Here is a 24,634-nt window from a genome sequence, read left to right on the forward strand (position 1 = left end):
TGGAGACTCACTTCCCAGCTGAAGGGTCAGATGAGTGCAGTAAACACCAAGAGTGAGAGCCATACAGCGGGGTGAGAGAGAAGGCCTAAGGACGTGATTGCCAAAGTCAGTTCCCTTTATTAAATGTTCATTTTTCACAGACCAGAAATACAAAATAAAAGTAGAAATAGGCCCCAGTTAGGAGCTACAGACCTGCCCTCACAGGACCCCTGCCTGCGGCAACTTGTACAGGACAAGCAGCAGCTGTACCCCAAAGGCCAGGAAGGCAGGGGGCGCGGTGGGATCCGGCCCTGCCCTGGCCCCCACCTGATGTCTCCCCGGATTATAAACAGCCATCTTCTGAAGCCGCAGGGTGAGACACCTCCCCTGCGGCCCCAGGAAGTGCAGGCTAGCAGGAAAGCTTGTTCAGATGGCGCAGAATCCAAGGACTGCATTTCATAGGAGAAAACGGATACCAAAACACGGGTGGGGAGACTCGGGCTGGGACGGGGCAAGCTCCAGGAGACACAATCTTCCTCTCTATTCATCAGACCCTGACGCCGAGTCTTCTGAGCTGGGGGGAGTACTGGCTAGTTCTTCTTCTTCAGAGTCCTGAAAGCCAAAGGTCTCTTACAGGGGAGAGGTGCAGAGTCCAGGCCACCCTCGCCCCCAGCAACTTTTCAGGGAAGGACCCCCCACTTGGCTACCCGCTCCCTGCACCCCAGTGTTAGCCTTCAGAAGCACAGATTCCACCCACCCGCTGCCCTTCATTACCCCTCTGTCCAGGATGTCTGTCTGTCCCACCACCAGCCCAGCGGCCCCCACCCTTCCAGGCCCCACGGCCCCCCAAGCCCCACCGCACCTCACTCCGCCTTCTCTTCTTTTTGCTCTTGTTTTCTCCGGAAGAGCTCTCATCACTGGACACAAACTCTTTGCTCTTGAAGCTCTCGCTCAGCTGCCTTGATGAAGACTTCGACGATGAGCTCCGAGAGGGTGTGGATTTCTTCTCCATCTTCACCTTGACTTTTTTCTTCTTCTTGGACTTGTCCCTAGGTGAGCAAGAGGGAAGAGGGTACTGGGCCCTCAGGTTCCCCACATCTTCAGGGCCGAACCTCTCCTGGTTTTCACGGGGCCTTTCCCAATCCCAGCCACACTCCCCAGCTCTCGCTAAACATACAGAGACAGGTGTGTCAGCCCCGAGCGCCCCAGGGGAGCTCATCATAACTGAATCACCGGAAGGATCAAGGGCTACAGCCTGAAGCAGCCCCATATGCAAAACGTGCTTAACGTCTGTTGAGTCACTAAGTCCCGTCCCACTCTTTCTGAGAGCCTGCTGACTGCAGCCCGCCGGGCTCCTCTGTCCATGGCACTTCCCAGGCAAGAATACTGGAGTGCGCTGCCATTTCCTTCTCTAAGGGATCTTCCTAACGTCTGTTCCTTTATCTTTAAAACTTCATGTGAATTACGCTCCATAATGATTATTTTTAATTTCCCCCACACCTTGAAACAAAATTGAAGGAAAATACGGCTCTTAGGAAAATGAGCCTATTTACCCAAGTTACCTTCAGAAATACTCCAGCCCATTCCCCACACCTGGGCAACTGCCTACCCCGATCTGAGCAGCACTGCCCTACTGCAGGCAGAAGTGTGTCTGTTAACACCCCAATTCTCAACCTGGAACTGCAAAAATATCTGCCAGAAAAGCAGCTCCTGGGTCATTTTGTTTCCAACTCTCACCTCTTAGAGGACTCTCCACGGCCGCCTTCGTATTCCTTCATGGCTTTTTCATATTCCCTCCTGGCATCCTCAGCCTTGCGATCCCACTCCTGTCACACACACACACAGGGAATGAAAAAAACAGAAAAAAAAAAAAAAATGAGAGCCCCGCCCCTGCCCCAGTGCAGGCAAAACCAGCACAGAACCGTTGCCCTGGTCCCGCCCGCCTCCGTCCGGTCCCAGGCTCCCGACGCCGCGTGTGCGCGGCCCCTTGCCTCCTTCTTCTCCTTGGACATTCCCTTCCAGATCTCGCCCGCCTTCTTGGAGAGGTCTGTGACGCTGATACCCGGATGGTCCGACTTGATCTTCTCCCGGCTGGCATTCAGCCACAGCATGTAGGCAGACATGGGCCTCTTGGGGGCATTGGGGTCCTTGCCTTTCTTTACCTGCGTAGGAACCCAGAGGCCGTCGGCCACCTACTGCCCACAAAGCTCCACGTTCTCCCCAAGAGAGGACCTGGACCTCCTTCTTAGAGGGACACAATGGAGAAAAGACTTGGGCAGCGACAGGCTAGATGGAGAGCCTCCCAGGGACGGAGACCATGTCCTCCGCTGCTCTGCACCCCAGCCTGAGCTCACGAAGAACCCCCTCCTTGGGCTCTGGGGACGGAAGCCTGCTCCCAATTTGGATCTCCCAGAAGCTAATTGTCTCAAGGGCCACACTGAAAATTCTCCAGGCTCCTCCTCAAGGCCAGCGCCGGTGGTTACAAAACTCGGCCCAGCAGCACCAGTCCGCAGGCCCTATGGGGGGCTGCAGGAGGATGGAAAGAGGACAGCCTCCCCCCACTGCCCAGCAGAGTCTGCACCTCGAGGGGCTTCTTGCGGCTCTTGCGGTCCTTGGCCATCTTCGCCTTTTTAAGCTGCTTCCGTTTCTTCTCTTCCCGGTCGCTGTCGCCATCATTACTGGAGGAGCTGGCGGAGGCGTTGCTGTCAAACCTGTGGAGGACAGCCCCCCACCAGCTCAGGACAGGACAGCGAGCCCGAAGACCCCCACCCAGACAGACAGAGATGGAGCAGGGCTGCGGCGCGCGTCCTCCTCTCGCTGACATGCCTTCGACCGCCCGGTCGCCACCCGGCCGTGGCAGCGGCTTCCTCGTCGAATCCATCAGTGAGAAGCGAACGACGCAGTGGGCCTCAGTGGCTTTCTTGGGTCACGACCTAACCCAGACCTCATGCCCCTGGAGTCAAAGCCACCATCTCATCTTGCCCAGAACACGCCCCAGGTCCACTTCACCGGTTCCTCTGAGCTAACTGTTTTAACCCTGCAGTCTTCTCTGACGAAGAGATAATCAGCTACCATATAAGAAGTGGGGGGACCACCCTCAGTCCAACCCAGTACCCATAAGCGGTCCTCTCCATCACACGTGGAACTCCTCAGAAGACCAAGCCCCGTTACACCTGAATCATGGTGCAGAGCCGTTTCCAAGGCATTTTCACAAGCGTTTGCTCACGAACCTTCACACCCAGCCCCATTCAGGGGGAGCTCACCCCAACCACAGGCTCTGGGGTTGGGGGGGGGGGGTCCCGTGGCTTAGTTCTGACCCATCAGAGCACATCTCAGAACTCAGACCCAGGAAAGGGGAGGCAACCACACTATTCACTGCTGCTCTGGAGAAGGCGGCACTTCTGAGGACTGAGCCTGCCCCATGCTGCTCAGGGTCATTTAGCAACGCGTGCAGCGAACCTATCTAAAAATAAGGAAATCAGAAGAAGTGAAAATTAAGATTCACAACTTTTGAGCACCTGGATTCAGGTCGTGGTGGTGGTGGTTTAGTCACCAAGTTGTGTCTCCTCTGTCCGTGGGATTTTTCCAGACAAGAATAACTGGAGTGGGTTGCCATCCACTTCTCCAGGAAGTCGTCCCCACCCAGGGATGGAATCCACATCTCCCGCACTGCAGATGGATTCTTTACCGTCTGAGCCACCAGGGAAGCCTTTGGATTCAGGTGCCTCAGCCCAATTCTATCACTGAACTATCTGGTTACATGACCTGGTAAAACTCACTCTTACGCGAAAGTCAGTTTGAGTCAGATTCCTGACAGTGGCAATCAAGAGTCTCGATAGAGAACTTCCTGGTGGGACACAGGTTTGATCCCTGGTCTGGGAAGATTCCAACACGCTGCAGAGCAGCTAAGTCACAATTCCCATGAGTCACAATTCCTGAAGCCCCTCGCGCCCTGGAGCCCCTGCCCCAAAACAAGAGAGGCCACTGCAGCGAGAAGCCCGCAGACAAGGCCGTAGAGCAGCCCCTGCTCGCCACAACCAGAGAAAGCCTGCACCCAGCAAGGAACGCCCAGCGCGGCCAAAAATAAATGTTTTTTTTAAAAAGTGGTGATGGACACTACCATCTCACAGGGGAGGACACGGAGATGCACTGCCTGACCCCAGGACCCCCAAACAGGAAGCGGGCAAGCTCCGGCCCCTTCCGCCACTCTCTCCCCACTCTCCTTTTCTGGGTTCAGGACGCGCTTTGCGCTTACAAAGCGTCTTGACAGCTTTCGAACCGTGTCCCTGTATCACTTCACCGGAGGTCACTTTTCTACCCTCGGTCAGTAGGTAACTCCGGGACTTGGGAAGCCCAGAAATATTCTGGTCCCTGAAGCTTACGGGCCACTCCCTCACCCCGCCAGGTGGACCCACGACTCACTCCTCTGCCACGTCCTCCTCCTCTTCACCCGGGTTGAACGACTCATCTGAAAAAGAGCACAGGCCGCGTGAGCCCCGCCCCCGGGGACCCCGCCCCGCCCAGGGGACCCCCGCCCCGCCCCGCCGCCCGCCCACCGGTCTCCTCGCCCGAGTCGTCGCTGCTGTCGTTGGCGTGCTCCTCTCGGATCTTGCCCTCCTCCTTCATCCGCTCCAGGTAGGCGTCGTGCTGGTCCTCGTCCGAGTCGGCGTACTCGTCGTAGCTGGGGTTCATGCCCTGCAGGGCGGGCGCGGGGCTCAGGGCCAGCCCCACCCCCGCCCTGCGCCCGCGGAAGCCATCCCCATGCCTGTGAGCAGCTCGGAGCGGCCGCCCCCGGAGCCCCGGGGCCGCGTGTCCACACACAGCTCAGCGCGGGGCGTCTGCCCGACTCCCTGCCGACCCGGTTAGTCCAAGCCCCTCCCGCGCCCGGCCCCCGGGGGGCCCCTGGGGGCTGCGGAGCCTGTGCTAAGATCATGCCAGGAAGCCTGTACCCGGAGGGGGAGGGTCTCACGCACCTCTTTTTTCTACAAGGGCGAGAAGAGAAGAGAGAGTGAAAAAGAAGCCGCGCCAACCCCGGCCCCTTCCCCGACAGCGAGAACAGGGGCGCTCCTCCCGTGCACGCCCAGGTACCTCTTTCAGCCCGCGGTTTTTGATGTTGAGCTTCTTGGCGTTGACAAAGTCGAAGAGCTTGCCGTACTCCTCCCTGTGAGGAGAGGTGTCCGTCACCCGATGGGCAGGGCTGACGTGGGCTGGGCCGCGGGCTGTCCTGACACTCCGCGGGGCGCCAGGGACCAGGGGCCCGAACCCTCGACAGCACGATCGCTGCCGGGATCTCAGAGACCCCCAGTGGATGGCAAGCAGAGGAGTTGGACGTGGGTCTCAAAGGAAACTTACAGGATCTTAAGATTTCAGGGGAAGAATAGGCAGGAAGGGGTGTGTGCCTGTCCAACACGCAGGAGCAGGGGGCGAGGCGGCCGGGGGACATGCCCGGCGTTTTGCTGGCCTGTAACCCATCCTTCTCAGGCTGTTATAAAGGTTGAGGGTGAACGTGTCTGTGAAACGTGTAGCCCCCAGCCAGCATTTGATAAACAGCTGCTGTGTTCTCGGGCACGGAGCTCATTCCCGGAAGAGGGAGACAGCATTTCCATTGTGGGGGAGAGGAGGAGGACCAGTACCAAACACACGGGGCAGTCGGGTGTTTTTAAGTACAGAAAGCAAGCAATGGACTAGCTGACACGGGCTAAGCACCCCAAGGGGGACTGCCAAATGCCAGGCCGCAGAAGAAAAACTCTACGTCAGAGAAGACTCGCTGGCCTGGGGAGGCCGGGCCGCCCGGTGGACGAGGCTGGGTCGGGACCAGGGTGCACGGGAGGGCTGGGCAGAGGCACTCACCTCTCAATGCTGCTGAAGGTATACTGGGTGCCCTGCTTGGTCTCAATTTCAAAGTCAAAGGAACGCGTGGTGGTGGTCCCACGGGCGAAGTTGACAAAGGAGATCTCATCGAAGCGGATGTGCACGGGCGGCTTGTGGACGTAGATGAAGCCCCGCTCCAGGGGGTACAGCAGCCCCGAGCTGGCCTTGTAGGAGCAGGTGATGCACTGGGCCCCTGAGTGCCTGGGGGAGGGGGTGCGCTCAGTGCTGCTGGGGCAGCGGGCACACGGCGTGCCCCAGGCCCCCCAATGAATAAGCCTCAGGAGGCTGCCCCCTCGAGCGACAGCCCGCCCAGGCCCCCGCGAGGCTGCATTCCCAGAGAGTGCATCCCCAACCCCCGGCAGGCAGCAGCCCAGGCCCCCCGGTGCATAAGCCTCCCCGGCAGGCAGCAGCCCAGGCCCCCCGGTGCACAAGCCTCCCCGGCAGGCAGCAGCCCAGGCCCCCGGTGCACAAGCCTCCCCGGCAGGCAGCAGCCCAGGCCCCCGGTGCATAGGCGCGCTCACCCTTGGAAGTTGCCGGGGACCGTGATCTTGCGGTTCACCAGCGCCTTCATGACCCGGCTGACCATCTCGTAGAGCGACCCCGACATGTTCTTGGTGAGCCGCCCCTCGAAGCGCTTCTCCACCTCCTCCCTGCAAACAGCAGGGCGCAGGCAGCAGCGCTGCGGCCTCCCGCCCACCCGCCGCCCACCACCCAGGCCGCGGACAGCCTCGCTCACTCGTTCATGTTGAGTGTCAGAGAGATGTCCTCGTCCTTCGAGAAGAGGAGGATGAGGAAGTGGTAGCGGGTCTGGCCCTGCTTGATGGGCGGGTCCAGGCTGATCTGCGGGGGAAGGACCGACCGGGTTCAGCGCCAGCCAGGGCTCCGCAAGGACCAGCCAAGGAACTAGACGGACACGGGTGACATCCGCCTCCCAAAGACCCCGGCGGGCCCCAGGGTCAAGGGCCCGAGGGTTCCGGCTGACCACAAAGAACATCTGGCGCTGGTCCTTGTGGGGCAGCAGGAAGAGCCGCAGCACCGTGGTGTAAGGGATCTTGTAGTCAAAGGTCTTGCCGTGCAGATGCAGGAAGGTGGGGTAGATGCGGATGTCGTAGCGGCCTCGGGGCGTCAGGCACTGCAGCTCCCGGAAGATGCAGATGGCGTCTCCAGTGGCCTGGATCACGTCCGCCTTCGACAGCACGTTCTGGGCGAAGGCCTGAGAGGCACATGCAGGTCATCAAGCTGCAGGGAGCCGGCCTCGGGGCTGTCCAGGGCCGCTCAGCAGCGCGGGAGGCCTCACCTCCACGGGGTCCACGCCGTCCTCCTGGGTGGGTGGTACGTAGAAGCGCACCTCCATGAGGGAGACCTCTGCGTCGTCGTTCTGGTGGAACTCCAGTGTCACCTCGTTCTTACCCGTGGTACACTGGGACACGTTGCTGAGAGGGATCTCGAAGACCGGCTGGTCGCCAATGTCGAAGGAAAGCAGCTGCCCTGTGGGGAAAAGGCGGACGACCCATCCACAGGCTCTTCCCCTGGCTCAGCATGAACTGCACTCCCACCAGACTGCAGGTTCCTTACGGAGAGGGCCCGGGGGCTGTCAGTTCATCCCAGACCCCCGGGACCAGGCAGGCCGCCTAACACACTGTCGGTCCCCAATAAACACATGATTATTTAGAAACAGACAGGAAATCAGACACAGTGGCAGAAAGAGAGCAAGAAAAGTTAAAGGGGGAAATCTTTCATCTTTCCTCCTTCCCTGAAACCTCAAATCTCCCAGGAGGACTCACCACCAAACTTCACGGTTCCCCAGTTCCAACCCTTCACACACAGATCCTTCTCCATTAGCTCCAGGCGATAGTGAGTTTTGAAGAAATCAGAGAGTTTCTCAAACTCCTGTAGTGAGAGGAAAGAGAACCAGCCCAGTAAACTCCTGATTGCCTGAACACCAACGGATGTTCTGGGATTATCTGTTTCTGAGAAACTGTCCCAGTATACCTTTTATCAGAAATCCATGCTGACTTAAGAGTCGCAGCTATAAAACTGTTTAAAAGACTGTTGAAAGAGGTTATTTCTGGGTTATTTCTCAGGCTGGCGGAAAAATAAAGTAAGGGGCTGACATTCTCAGTTATGGGTCTTGCAATGTTTTTCTGAGTTTGAACAAGTATTGCTTTAGCAAAAGTGGAAATGAAGATGAAGTGAAATCTTTAATGCACGCAGACCACAATGGAAAAACAAAACCCAAACTAAAGCATCAGGTAAGACCCAGAACCTGGATAAAGGCAACAGGCAGAAGCCACCAAAAAAAAAAAAAAATCCAAACAGTAGAAAAACTTCTGGAGTTAGGGAACAAACAATCTCCTGAGATGACCCAAAAGTGAACATTGACTGCTTAATGGCTTCAGTGGTCCTGCTGTAAAGAGCCCAAACCAGCGATCGCACAGTTATCAGAAGAAGGGCCCCCACCTGTCTCTCCAGAAGATTAAAACTAAAGGAGATACACAGTCAAGACAACAGGGTGTCTCACCGATTCCCGGAAGCCGTCGTACTTGTAGACGTGGCCGTTCTTCGTAAGCAGTTTAAGCCCGTGGCCCAGAGCCACCCGGCGCCAGATGCCTTCCGTCAGCTCCCCGGCCTGGATGTTGTCCACTTTGCCCGTCTTACTGTTCTTAAAGATGATGCCCTGACGGCTCAGCCTCAGCCGACCGTCATTCTGTCGGGGAAACAGGCCCACATGCGTGGGGACGCCGCAGCGCAGCAGACCAGGGTCAGTCCCACCCGGCACCCCTTCTGGGCCCGCCTGATATCCACAGACCGGAGCAGCAGCAGCCGTGGGGAGCCCTGAGGGCCAGTAAAGAGAGACAAGCCCGCCAGGTCCCTTGGGCTCTAATCCTGGCTCAGGCATCCACAACCCTTGCAGGGAGTGTTCCAGGCTCCAAGACTGGGCTGCAGCTGAGGGGCCCTTCAAGCGGACCTGATTCTGGTCCTTTCCCCTGGTACCGCTTCTCAGCTGGGGGGAACCCTAAGCACACACGGGTACTCTGACCCCTTTTCCAAACCAGCATGCCCATTCAGAGCATGTGCACGGCCAGTGGCCCTGCAGGTGCTGCTCCCCTCCCTCCGCGGGGCCCTCCTCACCATGGAGCCCTTCACCTCCTGATACACGTCGTTGAACTCCAGGGTTTCTGCCATGCTGACCTAGCCCTAATGGTACCCCCCGAAACTCCTGGGTGGGCGCGCAGACGCAGGGCGCGCTGGGGATCTGGATTTGAGAGGGAGAGAGGTGGGTAGGAAGGACGGCCGCTGATGGTGCCCCCGGATGGGCGCGCTACGCCGGGCATGCGTCCGATCTCCTCCACCCAGGAGCCCACCGGCCGGGCTCCGGGGCCTGGGCCCAGTCCTTGGGGGCCGGGCCCAGATCTGGGGGCCCGGCCTGCCCCAAGAAGTGCTGACACCACCCCCCCACCCGACATCCGCCCTGGGCGCTGCACCGGGCGCCACGGCACCGAGCAGCGCAGCCCCCCAGGCCCGGCCGGCTCAACGCGCAGGGCGCCCCCCCAGACCCCCAGCGCCCCCAGACCCGCAGCTCCTCCCGCCCCCCAGAATGGACTCGCCCGCGGCCGGTCGCCTCCAACGCGGGCCGGTCCACCGCGCGCACCCCGCAGGGGAGCCGGGCCCGCGCCCTGCACGCGGCCGGCGACCACCCACCTCCTCGGGCCGGAGCCTCGCGGCCACCGGCGCCCAGGCGGTGGGCGCGCCGGGGCGGGCGGACGGCGCGGGCGGGGGTCGGGCAGGGGCGCTGGGCAGGCTCTTCCCGCGTGCGCGGCCCCGCGTCCCGCCACCGGAAGCGCCGGCCATAGAGACGGCGGCCGGCTAGAGAGGCGCCGCCCGCTAGGGGCCCGGCTAGAGCGCCAGCGGCGCCGGAGGACCTGCGGGCCCCGCCCGCCGGCGTGGCTGCCGACCCCGGCCCCGCCAGCCCGCGCGGCCCCCGACCCCCGGGCCCGGAGATCGGGGGCCCCTTAAGCGCTAAAGACGCCTGGGCTTTTTAAAAGATAACTTGCGCAGTGTTTTTCACAGACTGGGCCCCGAAGCGCGTGGCCCTTGGAATGATGCGCGTGTGTCTCCTGTACAATAGTGGTTTCTGTGAAGCAGAAAGGAGTCTGACCCAAGAAGGAAAAGATTGGAATAGTTGTGCAGAGAAGTAACCCCTCCCACTGGCTTCCAGAAGAATGCAGGCGTTGATGTCGCTGTGACTGCATTGCCCTCCCCTGTCCAGAGAGGACTGGGTCCTTTTGCAAATGAGCTCGCTGCACACACACCCCCCCCCCCACCCCACCCCGAAACTTCCAGCAGCCCCTGCAAGTTGTGAGTTGCCTGGAAGGGGCTGGCCCGCGGCCTTGCCAAGTTCAAGCGCTGGTGTCAGGTTCATCACGGAGCCACAACTGCTTTGAAAGCCTATCACCCTGGGACTGCGGAAGCCAGCCACCCCCACAACCCCACCTTCTAGAGTCCTAGGGTGCATCTTGCAAAATCAGAGGCGGCCAGACTTGGGAGAGATGTCTGGGTTTGTCCGCTCCAACCTCTTTTTGCAGATGAGGAAAACTGAGGCCCTTACGACAGTTGCCCCGGGGGTCTCAGTTGGCGACAGAGCTGAAGACAGATCTACCTACCACGGTCTAGCTCTCCTCTGTCATCTTCACTGTGACTCTACATTCAGAATGACTGACAATACGTGTCGAGCATGGAGACATTAAGGCAGAATGTTGAAACTCAACATTTCTCTGACAGTCTGACGTGTGGTTACACCAGTAGCTTCGATCCTGGGACAAGACACAACGTGAACGCACCGTTGCTCCCTGAACTCATGGTGTTACCCTCTGGACGATGGCTGTTCCCACACTCTCTAGCAACATAAATTCAACTAGATTCAGTAAATACGCATTGAGCTCCGACACGGTGGTAGGATTTGAGGAAACTAGCAAACAAGATGGAAACAGTTCCAGCCTTCCAGGAGCATGTAATCAAACAGATGATTCAGATCAATACTCTGACAGTAAAACAACCCCCACAAAAAACACCCAGCATTATAATGCAATGCTGCAAGTAGAACCTCAGCCACTGCCAGGATGGATAGGAAATAGAAACTAAGTGACTCTTTAGTCACCCTCTCCCGTGAGGCCAGGAGAAAGGTTCAGGGGACCCCCCTCCCCCAACCCATGCTGTTGCTGGCAGCTCTTGAAAAGAGGGGGGTGTCTGTAGAATTGAGCGCTGTAGGAAGACAGGAATGAACTCAGCTCAAGCAGGCTGCTGGGTGGGTGGGGTGGGGTATTACAAGGGGCTTTCAGGAGAGCGTGGAGCAGCTGGTGAGCTGGGATGGAGACGCAGCACAAGAGAACAGAACCTAAGCGGTAGACAGAGTGCAGATAAAGCATAAGTCCCAGAGGGCCCCCGCCAGCTGCATCCCAGGCAATCAGGAGCCTGGGATTGGAGACCCCACCCCTGCCATGACATCACAGGGGAGTGGGGTGGAAACCAACAAAAAGGGGGTCACCCACCCTGGCCTTGGACTCTTGGCAGACCTGAGGGTGGAAAGCAGAGAGAGGCTGAGCCCCGGGGCTAGGGTTGCCTGACTTAAAGGAACAGGCTCCACATTCCTCAAGCCCCCTCTAAGCCGCCCCACCGCCCCCCCAGCCTCCATCTGGATGACCCCTCCCTCCTGAGTCCTCCATTGGGTCTCTCCTGAGGGGTCATTCTCTCAGCATGAACTGCATCTCAGATTTCTTCACCTACGAGACCACCAAGTCGGTGGTCGTGAAGAGCTGGACCATTGGGATCATCAACCGAGCGGTTCAGCTTCTCATCATCTCCTACTTCGTGGGGTGAGTCTCTGGCCCCCAGGACCTAGAAACCTGAGGTCCTAGCGACCCCAAGGGCCGCCCCCGGATCCCGTCCTCCCCCGCCTCCCCTCAGTGTTGCTGCCCAGCTGCCTAAGCGTCTCCCCTGTGGGGGGGTGACATTCTCATCTGTGGGGCCCCATCCGAGGCACTGGCCTCCGCTGCCATCATCGGGGAGTTCTTTCTTCCACTAAACCCTCCAGAGTTGGACCGCAGCCATGCACCCCGAGGAGGGGAGCTGTGGCCCCTCCACCGTCTCCCCTTCACTCTCTCGTCTCCCCGAGCCCCAACCAGAGAACAGACCCCCCCCCCCCCGCACACACACACACACACACACACACACATACACACACCTTCCCATTGCCTTCAGCCAACTCTTCAGGGTCTCAGAAAGACGGGGGAGCCAGGGGAAGGGAGGAGAAGGCGATGAGACAAGGGAGTCGGTGACAGGTTGACCAGGTGGATGGCGGAGAGAGCGCGGAGAAGGGACAGGCTGGGCAAGATGCTGCAAGGACGTGGAAGGGGAGCCCTCGCTCTCTGAGCGCAGGACAAGGTGGGGAGGTGGGGTGGGGGACCCTGCCCCTGTGGGGAGACCGGTGGCAGGCAGAAATGGGTGCAAATACCCCTCCAGGGAAGATTTACTGCAGAGAAAGGAGGCTTTTCTGAGCATGACATAGGGGACCACCCCCTCAGGGGCCAGAAATACTCCCCTTTGTCAGAGACCATCGGTGCCCTAAATCCGCCTGACTTCATGCCCTAGAACCCATCCTGGGAGTTGCTTAAGGGCCAGGGAGGTCAAAACACCCCCTCTTGGCCCCCACCTCTTGCAGGTGCACAACGCACACACGTACACACATGTATACACAAAGGTTCGTGAAACAATGGCTGGGGGGAGACACAGGTTCTGTCCTTCTCGCGGTGATTCAAATCAGGAAAGCGGGACGGAAACCTCGGAGGTCTGTTTCTTTTTTCCCTGGCATTCGGGTCTCTCGCCTCACACTGTTCCTTGAGACAACGGGTCTGCGTGTGGGAGACACTGATGACCGTCAGGAGTTCATGCCAGGAGGTCAAAGGAGACCCGTGTGTGTGGGGGCTGGGGCCGCAGGAGTGGACCTGCTGGCCCACCAGGCCAGAGTAGTGCATGGGAAAATGGGTGGACATGGATGAAGGAAATTTTTAGCAGCTCCACAGGCGTGCTGAGAACCAGCGGGTTTCATTCATGTGGTGTGTAGATGAGGCTGCACATGGAGTCTCCTCGCGGAGACATTAGAGGGGGGATTCAAGCTTTGGGATGGGATTAAATGGCTTTAAATGAACTTCTGTTCCAATGCTGAGGTTTCACGAGCTAGGATGTTTGCACATGCTCTCCGTCAGTGTCTCCGGCGCCTGGCACAAAGTTGGTTCTTAAGGCTGCATGTCTGCCTGCATGTGCATAGCTGTGGTTGTTCATCGCTGCAGAATGGTCTGTTGGTCCAGGTGAGCACAGAGCTACTTCAGCATTTTCCAGCCTGGCCTGGCTCTGTGGGCTCCAGGCAGGAGACTGATGGAGGAGAGACCCAGCGGGCTCCATCGCCCCCGCCTCCCACCGCCCTTGTCTCTCCCTGATCCAGTCCGGTGCCCCATCCTCAGTGCTGCAGGCCGGCCTGCTGGGCGGGTGGGAGAGGCTCTTTGGCGTCTTGACATCCAGCCCCATCCGTCTCCCAGCCTGACAGCTCCCCACGGAGCAGCGCCTGGCAGTTCCAGCAGCGCGCTCTTCAGCCCAACCCCTGGCCTCAGCCGCATCTCTGTGCCTGTGAGCCGGGACACGCATCCATGGTCACGAAGGTAGCAGGACTGTACCAAGCGTGTCCTCCTGACACAGAGGCGGGAACAGTGGGCCCAAGCAGGACGGGTCCTCACCCCGATGGAGCTGACCCGGCCAGAGATGGATACTAATCAGACCATCTCCACGAGCAGATATAAAATGGCAGCGGTGGCTCGGGGCTAAAGAAGGGGGGCCCAGTGCCCCGTGGGTCGCGGGTACAGAAGGGTTTGCCTTTGACCCAGCCAGGGAAGTAAGGGAAGGCTTTCTGGACACGAGACTTTGCAGCCAAGAGCTGAAGGATGAGTCAGAGCCACCAGGTGCGGGAAGGGATGGAAGGGGGTTCAAGGCAGAGGAGGCCCGCTCTGCGATGTGGAAGGGCCTGCTGGATGCGGGGTGAGAAGGGATCTTGATGCTGGAGCAGAGGGAGCCAAGGAGAGGATGGTGGAGGATGGGGCTGCGGCCACAGGCAGAGGCTGGACCTCCGAGCCTTCATGCTGCAGAGGAGTGATGTACGGTGATGGAAGCTCCTGATGCGTTTTAACCTCTGTGTGTGTGTGTGTGTGTGTGTGTATGTGTGTGTGTGTGTGTGTGTGTGTGTGTGTGTGTGTAGGGGGAGAGGTGGGAAGCCCTGGCTGACACCCCAGGGATTGGCGTGGGCAGAAGTGGATGCAGGAGAGCCCGTTAAGAGGCCAGGCAGTCATGCAGAGAGAGGTGGCTGTGGCTCCGACGCAGGAGGATTTGAAAGGAGTTTTAGAGCTTTGAGGTTAATGCTTGACTTGAATCGCTTCCACATTAGCCCTGCCAGGTAGACGAGATGCACATCTTTACCTAGGGCGTGAGTGACAGGAGCCAACCACTTCTCTTATGTACGCACAGCAACACACCAGCTGATCGACCCCACACACACACACACACGCACGCACGCACGCACGCACGCGCACACACACACACACTGGCCTGAGCCTCAGCTGCTTGCCTGTGGCTCACGCCCCTTCATCCCTGGCTTCCTAACCCGCCCCAGGTGCACAGAGGTGTCTCTGTGAGGACTTCCTGGGTGTTTCTCGTGCCTTTTCTGGGCCCAGTCTCCTCTGCAGTGGTGGGGCAGTGGGGGGACTTCCTAAGAGCCCACCCCTTGTCTGGATCCCGTGAGCACCTAAGGAGGAAGAAGGAGATGATCCCTGAGGCTTGAGTGCCCAGACGTGCCAGCCAGTGCCCGGCCTGGGGTTGGTTCCTGGGGCCTTCCTGCAGGAAGCCCACAGCAGTGAGGGCCTCCCACCTTTGGGGTGCCCCTTCCGCCCTGGGAAGGGCCTGTCGGGGTTGCAGGCGCCCCCAGCCCATCACAGCCCTGCCCTGGCTCTCCCACTCCAGGACCCCCATCTGCATGGCCACCCGCTTTGGTTCACGACGTTCAGCCTCAGGTCAAAGGTTCCAAAGACGTCCAACATGTAAAGCCACTAAAAGGGGGGGATTGATCCAGTTTACAAAGAGGGGTATGGAATCTCATGGCTCTCTTCCTGCCCGCCCCACGCCCAGCACCCCAGCCCCGTGATGGGGAAACCTGGTTAGAAGCCTGGCTCCAGCCCCAACAGGAGTGGGGCTCAGACAGGTCACTTTCCATCTCCACGTCTCAGTCCCCGTATCCGGACGATGCCACCTCAATGCCTCCTCCGAGGGTTCTGGCAGGAGGAGATGACACACGCCAGTCTCTGCCTGGGCTGGGTGACTCAGGAAGCTAGTGACTGTTGACATTTCCCAGGCTCCCGGCGTGTCCCCCTTTCCCTCCCCCCAGCTCACACCTTCCTAAGAGACCCTTCTGATTCCCACGTGCGCGCGCGCGCACACACACACACACACCCTCATACCCTCCCGATCTCCTCCCTGACTCCCGGGTGGTGGACAAGATGGGACACTGCCCTGACTTCCATCCTGCACATCCCACCTGCCAGGGAGCTGCCGCCCGCCTCCCACTCTATAAATAATGAACCAGGAACGCGAGAAAGAAGTCAGAGCAGCAGAGTCCGTGCCAAGAACTGGAGGCTCAGTGCCGCCCCGTCTCCTCAGCCCTGGCCCCTAGAGACAGATGCGGCCCCTCTGTTCTGGAAATGAACACCCTCCTTTTCTCCAGCTGCCCGCATGCCCCGAGGGGGCACTGGAATGCTTCCGCTTGTTATTCAACTCGGAGGGGAATCCTGCCCAGGCACAGGAAGGAGCCGTGAGGCAGGAGGAGAAGGAGAGAGGCCGCTTAATCGTCCCAAGGGCCCTGGGCTCATCCCCCTGAGACGTCCCTGAGCCGGGGGCTGCTCTCCCGGCTGATGGGCGAGGCCAGCTGGACAAGGACCGGGGGCTGAGGGCCGGGACCCCACTGGGGGCCCTGCAGGGGTGATCCAGGGTCAGAATGTGCATGCCAGCTCGGCGAGTCGGTGCCCTGCTCCGGGCCTGGGTTCCTTCGTGTGTAATATGAGGATAATAGCACAGCGGTCCCCTTGGGTCATGAGAAAGGACTCTTGCATCCTCAGCGTGCTGGGCGGATCCTACAGCGATGGTGACCATCTGAACGCCGCTTCCCACCTGAAGGTTCCCAGACTTTAAGGACAGGAGAGGCCGGTCGTTTCACTGCTGGACACACAGAGGCATGTCCGTTGCACGGCCAGGCACGCGGAGGGTCCAGGGGCCGAGTGGCCACCATGGCCCCCTCCCCCACCCCGGGCGAGGGCAGCACAGCCGCAGAGGTGCTCGTCAGACCGCCGCCCCCCACCTTGGCTCCAAGGGCCGCAGCCTGAGAGCTGATAAAGCTCTTCTGGACGACGTCCCCATTTTCCATAATCGCTCCTTTCCTTCTGCTGGGACGCGAGACAGGCAGCTGACACCTCTCCATGAGCCCCCTTCCCTCCCAAGACCAAGATGAAACCAGTATTCACAACACAGGAGGCAGGGCAAGGGAAGTAAAGCTCACCCCCCTGCAGACTTCCACAGAGGCGTGGTGTTCCGAGGAGCGGTTCGCAAGCACGCAGAGAACTCTTAATGGCTCATTACTCAGGGCGCTGCCTGGAACAAGGCAGGAACAGCAGCGCAGGTGAGGGGCCCTCGGCCGGCGCTGGCGGTGACCACCCTTTCCTGCCTTCTCAAGGCAGCGTTCAGAACGCAGGCGCCGGCGACTCCCCTGGCGGTCCAGTGCTTAAGAACCTGCCTTCAAATGAGAGGACCCTGGTTCACTGGTTCGATCCCTGGTCGGGGAACTAAGATCCCAGGTGTCTTGAGGCCGCTAAGGTGGAACACCACGACTAGAACCCCGGGTGCTGCAACTGAGACCCTGCGTGCCTGCGTGCTCAGTCGCTCAGACGTGTCCGACTCTTGGCGACCCCATGGACTGTAGCCCGCCAGGCTCCTCTGTCCATGGGAGTCTCCAGGCAAGAACACTGGAGTGGGTTGCCACGCCCCCTCCAAGGGATCTTCCCGACCCAGGGATCGAACCTGTGTCTCCTGCATTGCAGGCGGATTCTTTACCCCCTGAGCCACCTAGGAAACCCAACTGAGACCCTACGCAGCCAAATAATTTAATATCTTTTTTAAAAAAGAATTCGGGGGCCACAGGGAAGCCCCACTAGGGGGTGACTGTGAACCCTTTCACTGAAAACTGAACGAGGAGCCGCTTGTAAAGTTCAGTCCCATAGGTAGGACCCCACGAGTGACCGGGACTCCAGCACGACCCACGAGCTGCTCCCCTCTGCGTCTCCCAACATCAGGGGACCCCAGAGGCTAGAAAGCTCCCAGGCTTGAAGTCCCAACCCCTGCTTCTAAGCTCCTCGGGCCAGCCTGCAGCCACCTCCCAGCCCTCACCCACCCCGCCAGCCAGCCTCGTCTTTTCAGCTCCGCAGTCTCCACTCCGCCTGCCCGTCTTCCTCTCACGGGGCTCCCCCCCACCCCACCCCCGGTTATCGCCCTCGTGAGCATCAGAAGACCACCCTAACACCATATTCTCCAAGTGCGCCCCTAGATTCCCTGAGAAGTCGCGGTGTGTCTGCAGAGCTGGGCAGACAGACGCAGCGTTTCGCAAACGTGTTTGAGGAGGTTCTGCCGTCTGCACGGCGAGGAGAGTGAAGACGCCTCCCCGCCTGCAGGCAGGAGCAGATGGAACTTTCGCGAGTGATGTTGAGGCTGAGCGTGGCCTGAGCCCCAAGGGCAGGGGGTGACTTCCCGTGAAAAGGCGAGCACGGCCCCGAAACCCAGGGGAAAGCAAGGGACCAGGGGCAGCCCCTCCTTGCTGCTGGGGAAGGCTGGGAGGGGCCCGTGAGGGAGGCAGGAAGGGAAGAATCCCAGGGCATCCTCCCGGCCCCACGTGGTCCCTCTCTGCCCCGGACGCTGCGGGGTGGGGGCGGGGTGGAGCCGCGTGACTGACAGCGGGCTCAGTCGCACGCCTCTCAGAAGCCGGTAAAGAGGCCATGTCGGTGGAAGGGAAAGTTTGCTCTATTTTGAGATGCCAGATGCTCTCCAAAGGCAGACTCCCCACACCACCAACCCCCCAACCCCCGACAATCAGGGAGCTTCAGCTTTTATCGGCTGAAGGGGGGCAAAGCTGCACGCAGAAACAGCTCTGATCGTCGTCTTGAAATTGGTCATCGGGGGTCTGACCGACGGCGTCTCCATTGCTTTCAGTACACTTCATCTTCAGTTCCGGGGTTGGTTTGTTTCCTTTTTTTTTTTTTGAGACCAGTTCTCAGAATTGTGGCAGCTTATGTCACGGCTATAGTCCGCTCACCACCTAATCAAATTCTTCCACCTGCTGGGGAGTTTCCGTATCTATAAGACAGCTCAAAGATTAGGGCTCAGAGGGTTATCTCTAGCGCCTGCGCAGGAACTGAAGCTCCTGGACTTTGCTAAATTATTACTTGGTCTGCTTTGACCATTTCCCCTTCATATCTGCGTTTTCTCCCTTCTCTATTAAACTTATTCTTTGGCCCAAGTGTTTGGGGGACAAGGACCGTAGTTTCTTACTCCGTGTCAACCAGTACAGGTAAATGCCCTCTGGGTGGCAGCACAGCCCAAGAAATAGGCGGCCCCGCCTCCCTCCCTAGCCCCACCCCCTGACCTACCAGGCCCCGCCTCCCTCCCAGCCCCACCCCTGACCTGCCAGGCCCCGCCTCCCTCCCCAGCCCCACCCCTGACCTGCCAGGCCCCGCCTCCCTCCCACGTCCTTCTCATCCAGCGCCCGGGGCCTGCGTTGGCTGGTCCGCTGAACCCCAGCTCTTAGGATACAGCCGTGAGCAAAGCCTGGGAGGCACTGGGATCAGAGGCCCGTGACCCTCTGCGTCCTCTCTCCGGATGCCGCCAGAGAGAGAAAGACAGCAGGGCTGAAAACTGGTTCTTGGAAAACTTAAAAAAAAAAAAACCTTACTTTTTTAAAAATGCTTTTTAAAAAAAAAATTAATTACTTTCTGTCCGTGCTCGGTGTGCGCTGCTGTGTGTGGGCTTTATCTAGTTTCGGAGAGCAGGGGCCCCGCTCTAGCTGCAGTGACTTCTCGTCGCTGTGGGTCTTCTTTTGCAGCGACAGACAGGCCCCAGAGCACCCAGGCTGCAGTAGTTGTGGTGCTCGGGCTCAGTTGCCCCAGGGCCTGTGGGATCTTCCCGGACGGGGGATTGAACCCTAACCCTAATTGGCAGGCAGACGCTTAACCACTGGACCACCAGGGAAGTCCAAACATCTCAGTCTCTTTATGTAAAAGGCAGAAAACAACAAACAGTACACAAATGGCATCGATAGGTATTAAAATTTCAAAGAGGGGTTCGATTAGGGGGAAAAAGGAGTCTAAAAGGGTTCCTGCGGGAAAGTGCAGAAAGGGGGAGAACGTGACTCTAAGCCAACCCCGGGCTGGCCCAGGCCTCCAGCCCAGGCGCCCCGTGCCCTCTGGAGGCGGACAGGAAGGGGCCTCTCCCAGCCTCTGTCTGAGGGCCTCACCCCTCCTCTGTTGCTGTCCGCCCCCACGCCCCCCGCCAGGTGGGTTTTCCTGCACGAGAAGGCGTACCAGGTGCGGGACACGGCCATCGAGTCCTCGGTGGTGACCAAGGTCAAGGGCTTCGGACGCTATGCCAACCGAGTCATGGACGTGTCTGACTATGTGACACCCCCCCAGGTACATTCCTCTGCCCAGCCCGGGAGCCTGTGGGTACCCAGAGGCTGGGTAGCTTGGCGGGGAGGGGCCAAGGCAAGGAGCACCAATGGGATTCCCAGACCAGATGCCGTGGCATCAGTGATCCGGGGGACCCCTCCCCCAGCAGCTGGGAGGTGCTGGGGCCTGGGGCCTGCCTTCCCACTTTTCTAGGCAGCACTGGGTGTCAGGGAGCTGGGTTTCTCCCTGGCTCTGCTACAACCTGTCCTGAAATCAAGGGCAACACCCTGGGGGGAGCAAGAAGGGCCAGAAGGATAGCTGGAAAGAGTCTGGCTTGGACCCCACCTCTGCCTTTTGTTAGCCCCATGACCTTAGCCAGATCTCTGGGTGCAAGCCTCAGTTTCCTCATCTGTACAGTGGGGATAGCAGTTGTACCCACCTCTCAAACTGGCACTGTTGCATTTTCCCTCTCCCTCCTCCTCCCAAGGGCACCTCTGTCTTCGTCATCATCACCAAGATGATCGTCACGGAAAACCAGATGCAAGGCTTCTGCGCAGAGGTGAGGGCAGTGCAGCGTGGTTGGGGGAGGCATGGGGTTCAGGGTGTATTCAGGGGCCCAGGGTCCAGCCCCTGGAGCTGCGTGGGACCCCCCACCCTCCAGCGCCCCCCATCACTGCCCCCCGGGGTGATGGATCCTCCCTGCACCTGTCTCCCTGCAGAGCGAGGAGAAGTTCCGCTGTGTGTCAGACAGCCAGTGTGGGCCTGAGCGCTTCCCAGGGGGAGGTGAGTGAGGCCCCCTCCCTATCCCCTCCCAACCCCACAGCATCAGGCGGACCCTGAAGGCAGCACGTCTCCGCCAGGGGAGACGGTGGGAATCAGGGGTCCCGGGTGGCACTGCCCGCTCTGACAGAAGCCCGCCGCATGCCACCCCAGTGGGGGCTGCCCCAGAGCTGCCGGTCCAGGGATGGGGAGCACACAGGTGTCCCAGGTGGCCAGGGCCCTCAGGGACGGTCAGTGGGACGTGGGGGCTTGGGGGAGAGAAATTGGTTCCTGGCGTGTGCGTGCTAAGTCGCTTCAGTCGTGTCCGGCTCTTTGCAATCCCATGGACTGTAGCCCACCAGGATCCTCTGTCCATGGGGATTCTCTAGGCAGGAATACTTGGGTGGGCTGCCCTGCCCTCCTCCAGGGGATCTTCCCCACCCAGGGATCGAACCCAGGTCTCCTGCGGCTCCTTCATTGCAGGCAGATGCTTTACCGCTCAGCCACCAGGGGAGTCCCTGATTCCTGGCGGGTGGCCCTGAGTGGCTTCCTAGAGGCAGGGACATTTGAGATGGGTCCTGAAGAACAGGTAGGATTTGGCAGGCGAGGCTTCGAGAAGGGCATTCTAGGCAAGAGGAGCAGAGGCAGCCAAGGCTCGGAGGCAGGAAAGAGCCCGCGGTGAAGGGGTCTCCGCGGTGAAGGGGCCTCCGTGGTGAAGGGGCTTGGAACACGGGAAGGATGGGTCGTCCCCTCCGTCCGGCCAGTCCAGGGCTGGGGAGGCCAGGAGGGAGGAGTCTGAGGAGCACGGGGCCCCCGGTCCACCTCCCTGACCTGGCCTTTCCCTCCACCTGCGGGGTCCCTGTGTGTGTTGGGGGGCGTCCAGGATGGGGAGAGAGGGATGGGGTGAAGAGCCGGGCGTGCACCCAGCGATTGCGGCTCCACCCTCGCAGGGATCCTCACCGGCCGCTGCGTCAACTACAGCTCAGCGCTGCGGACCTGCGAGATCCAGGGCTGGTGCCCGGCGGAGGTGGACACGGTGGAGACGTAAGCGCCCGGGAACGCGCCGCGCCTCTGGGCGCCCGGGTCCCGTCCACTCCCGGGGGGGGAGGGGCAGGGCCGGGGCCCTCGAAGCGTCTCCCCCAGACCCCGAGACGCCCCGCCCAGGCCGTCAGGAGGTGCTCCCAGGAAGGTAGGTGGACCCTCCTCCTGGTTCCGCCTCCTTCCTCCCAAGCTCAGGCCTCCTGCTCTCGCCCACAGGCCTGTCATGATGGAAGCCGAGAACTTCACTATTTTCATCAAGAACAGCATCCGTTTCCCCCTCTTCAACTTCGAGAAGTGAGTTCTCAGTCCCGTTCAGTTCAGTCACTCAGTCGTGTCCGACTCTTTGCGACCCCATGAACTGCAGCACGCCAGGCCTCCCTGTCCATCACCAACTCCCAGAGTCTACTCAAACTCATGTCCATTGAGTCAGTGATGCCATCCAACCATCTCATCCTCTGTCGTCCCCTTCTCCTCCTGCCCTCAATCTTTCCCAGCATCAGGGTCTTTTCAAATGAGTCAGCTGTTCGCATCAGGAGGACAAAGGAATGAGTCCTAGCTCCTTCCTGAAGCCAAGAAGCATCGCAACCACCCCTTCCCCCCGGGAGGGGGACACCCCTTCTTCCCCAGCTCCCCAGGGGGAGACCTCCCCAGGGTGGACTCTGGGACCGGTTTCCCTGCCAGCCTCATGCGCTGGGGCTGAGGCCCCACACGGGGGCTTTGCTGGGCAGTGCGGGTGGGGACAGGGACAGTGGACCCTGGGCCTGGAATGGGGGATGCCTCCGAAGAAGGCGAGGTCCTCTGCTCCCTGCCTCAAGCCCACAAGTGCACGGGGTATCTCTTTTCCCTTGGGGCGGCCCCTCTCCAGTGGTTCCCCGTTCAGCTTTTCCTGGTCGGTGTCCGCATGCAGAGCACAACAGAGGAGCCGATGATAAGGCCGCCCACCCCCACAGAGGAGGGCGGCGGTGCAGGCCATGGAAAGGCCAGGGGCAGAGGTGGGGGGTGCGGGGCGCGAGCGTCCAGAGGGCGGGGGCTGGAAGGAAACCCAGGCATCAACCCTCCTCCACTCCCCAGGGGGAACCTCCTCCCCGACCTGACGGCGGCAGACGTGAAGACCTGCCGCTTCCACCCGGACAGAGCCCCCTTCTGCCCCATCCTGCGGGTGGGCGACGTGGTCAAGTTTGCGGGGCAGGATTTTGCCAAGCTGGCCCAAACGGTGAGGACCAAGCCACTCTTGCCTTGAGGTTGGGGGGGCCCTTTGGCCGGTGGAGGGGGTCCTGGGGGCCGGGGAGGAGCTGCAGTGTGGCCATGCCCCGGGTGGGGGCACCCCAGACCTGTGCCCGGCCTGTGCCCGCACCTGCCCGCAGTGCTCCTGCCCACCCCCAGCCCCCTCTCCCCTGCTCCTGTCTTCACGCTCCACGTGCAGGCAGAGGCCTCCGATCTCCCAGGAGCGCCCACACTACGGGAAGGTGGATCAGTGGTCACTTCCCTGCCTGAGAACTAAGGGACTAAAGATAACCAAAAAACACCAGGGACGTCCCTGGTGGTCCGGCAGTTCAGGGCCCGCCTTGCAAAGCCGGGGCAGCAGGTCAATCCCTGCTCTGGGAACTCAGATCCCGCCTGCTGTGGGGCAGTTAGGGCCACATGCGCAATACAGGGCAGGCCTCCACAAGAGCCAGCGCCATGGGGAGAAAAAAGGATGCGGAAAACAGGGATCAGAGAGGCCCAGGGGCTGTGACCCTCAGCTACAGCACTTCTTTGCTAAGGGATGCGTGACAAAGCCCTCTTCTCTCCCCCGACCTCTGCCCTCTGCCCGCTCCATCAGAGGGCTCAGTCCGCCCCCTTCTCCTTCCAGGGCGGAGTCCTGGGCATTAAGATCGGCTGGGTGTGCGATCTGGACAAGGCCTGGGACCAGTGCATCCCCAGATACTCCTTCACCCGGCTGGACGGCGTTTCGCAGAAGAGCAGTGTCTCCCCGGGCTACAATTTCAGGTAACCGCGCCCCCATCCCCCGGGGCTTTGCGAGGAGGCGGGCACCCTGACACGTCAGGCCGCAGTGCCCCCCAGGAAGAGAAGGCACCACGTTCCCCTCTTGGGTTTCGGCTCAAAATCAGGGAGGACTTTCCAGCCATCGGCCACTCGGAGACCCCATGCGGTTCTCCAAGCTCGCCGTCAGGGGCAGGGACCCCGCGGAGGGTTCACGCTCCCAGCTGGCAGTTAGGCCCCGAGACCAGGGCCTCCTGGAACATTTGGTTCCTTGGTTCTGAACCCATTCCGAGCTCCTCCGGCTCTGAAGCTGTGGGGCGTCCCATTTGTCCCCTGCACCAGAATTTTCTGAGGTTTCTTGCTTCACCAAGCAAGGGTGATAGCTCCTATCCTTTTCTCAAAAGGTGGAAATTTTGTATCTCTGTCCGTAACCAAGAGATTTCATCTGAGTGACAAGTAATGATTACAGTGTTACTGTTAGCTCCTCAGTGACTTTCCAAACAAGAACTCTGTCTTTAAATACCATCTCATTTACATTCCCAATGGCTTTGAGACATAAGGGATCCCTCTCCCCATTTTGAAGAAAGGGAGAGAAAAGAACTTGGGGCAAACTATTGGGAACCAGCTGAAAGCCCTCCTTCCATCCCCATTTCCTTATCTATGAACCTTATTATCTTGAGCTGATCAGACAATGTGTGGAAAACTTCAGCTCTCTGGGGGCGGGGGGTGGGTTCCCTTAATTTTTTAAGGTCCCAAAATTTCTGGCAGGGTCCTGATTAAGAACACAGTGTTATATACCGTAAACAGGCTAAATTAGGTAAATAGGCAGGAATCAGGGGACAAAATATGATTAAGAATGTATTTCAATTATATATTCAAATTTCCTCTATTATAATGGTATTACCCAACATAATGGCATCCATAAGCGAAAAAATCATTTTCCTTTTTTTAATCTTTGTTTGTAGTTTTAAAAAATAATTATCCACTCCTTTATGGACAGAGGAGGCTGGCAGGCTACAGTCCATGGGATCTCAAACAGTTGGACACAACGTAGAGACTAAACAACAACAACAAGCTTTACAATTAATAGTTTAAAATGTGTGTGTGTTCTCTGGAAAGAAGCATTTTTTAAAATTGAAAGTGCCTTTATAATCAACTCTAAACTTAAAAAAAAAAAAAAACCCATAGGAAACAACACATAATTT

The 24,634-nt window shown here is 59.4% G+C and overlaps 2 protein-coding genes across 3 annotated transcripts in view; one reads left to right on the plus strand and one right to left on the minus strand.

The window, feature by feature from the left end:
• Window positions 1-94: 94 nt before the first annotated feature.
• On the minus strand, window positions 95-9,709 carry SSRP1 (structure specific recognition protein 1). Of its 2 annotated transcripts, XM_043481899.1 has the most exons (18): window positions 9,553-9,709; window positions 8,983-9,106; window positions 8,372-8,557; window positions 7,635-7,740; window positions 7,148-7,338; window positions 6,833-7,063; window positions 6,587-6,690; window positions 6,372-6,500; window positions 5,830-6,051; window positions 5,068-5,140; window positions 4,953-4,961; window positions 4,536-4,674; window positions 4,402-4,447; window positions 2,561-2,690; window positions 1,971-2,141; window positions 1,717-1,805; window positions 842-1,028; window positions 95-591 (listed from the first exon to the last, which is right to left on the minus strand). In XM_043481899.1, exons 2-18 carry the CDS (start codon window positions 9,034-9,036, stop codon window positions 520-522), a joined length of 2,139 nt encoding a protein of 712 aa, XP_043337834.1. In that variant the 5' UTR covers window positions 9,037-9,106; window positions 9,553-9,709; the 3' UTR covers window positions 95-519. The 2 variants fall into 2 exon arrangements, with proteins under 2 accessions (XP_043337834.1, XP_043337835.1); XM_043481900.1 differs by lacking the exon at window positions 4,953-4,961.
• A 1,496-nt stretch (window positions 9,710-11,205) lies between these two features.
• P2RX3 (purinergic receptor P2X 3) overlaps window positions 11,206-24,634 on the plus strand; it is a 31,817-nt gene continuing 18,388 nt past the window's right edge. Inside the window, exons 1-8 of the mRNA XM_043481746.1 lie at window positions 11,206-11,723; window positions 19,535-19,670; window positions 20,134-20,205; window positions 20,366-20,429; window positions 21,356-21,449; window positions 21,663-21,740; window positions 22,518-22,659; window positions 23,299-23,435. Coding sequence (XP_043337681.1) covers window positions 11,605-11,723; window positions 19,535-19,670; window positions 20,134-20,205; window positions 20,366-20,429; window positions 21,356-21,449; window positions 21,663-21,740; window positions 22,518-22,659; window positions 23,299-23,435 — 842 coding nt within the window. The 5' untranslated portion in view covers window positions 11,206-11,604. The remainder of the gene's footprint in view (window positions 11,724-19,534; window positions 19,671-20,133; window positions 20,206-20,365; window positions 20,430-21,355; window positions 21,450-21,662; window positions 21,741-22,517; window positions 22,660-23,298; window positions 23,436-24,634) is intronic.

This window comes from Cervus canadensis, chromosome 11 (assembly GCF_019320065.1).
Source record: "Cervus canadensis isolate Bull #8, Minnesota chromosome 11, ASM1932006v1, whole genome shotgun sequence".
NCBI lineage: Eukaryota > Metazoa > Chordata > Mammalia > Artiodactyla > Cervidae > Cervus > Cervus canadensis.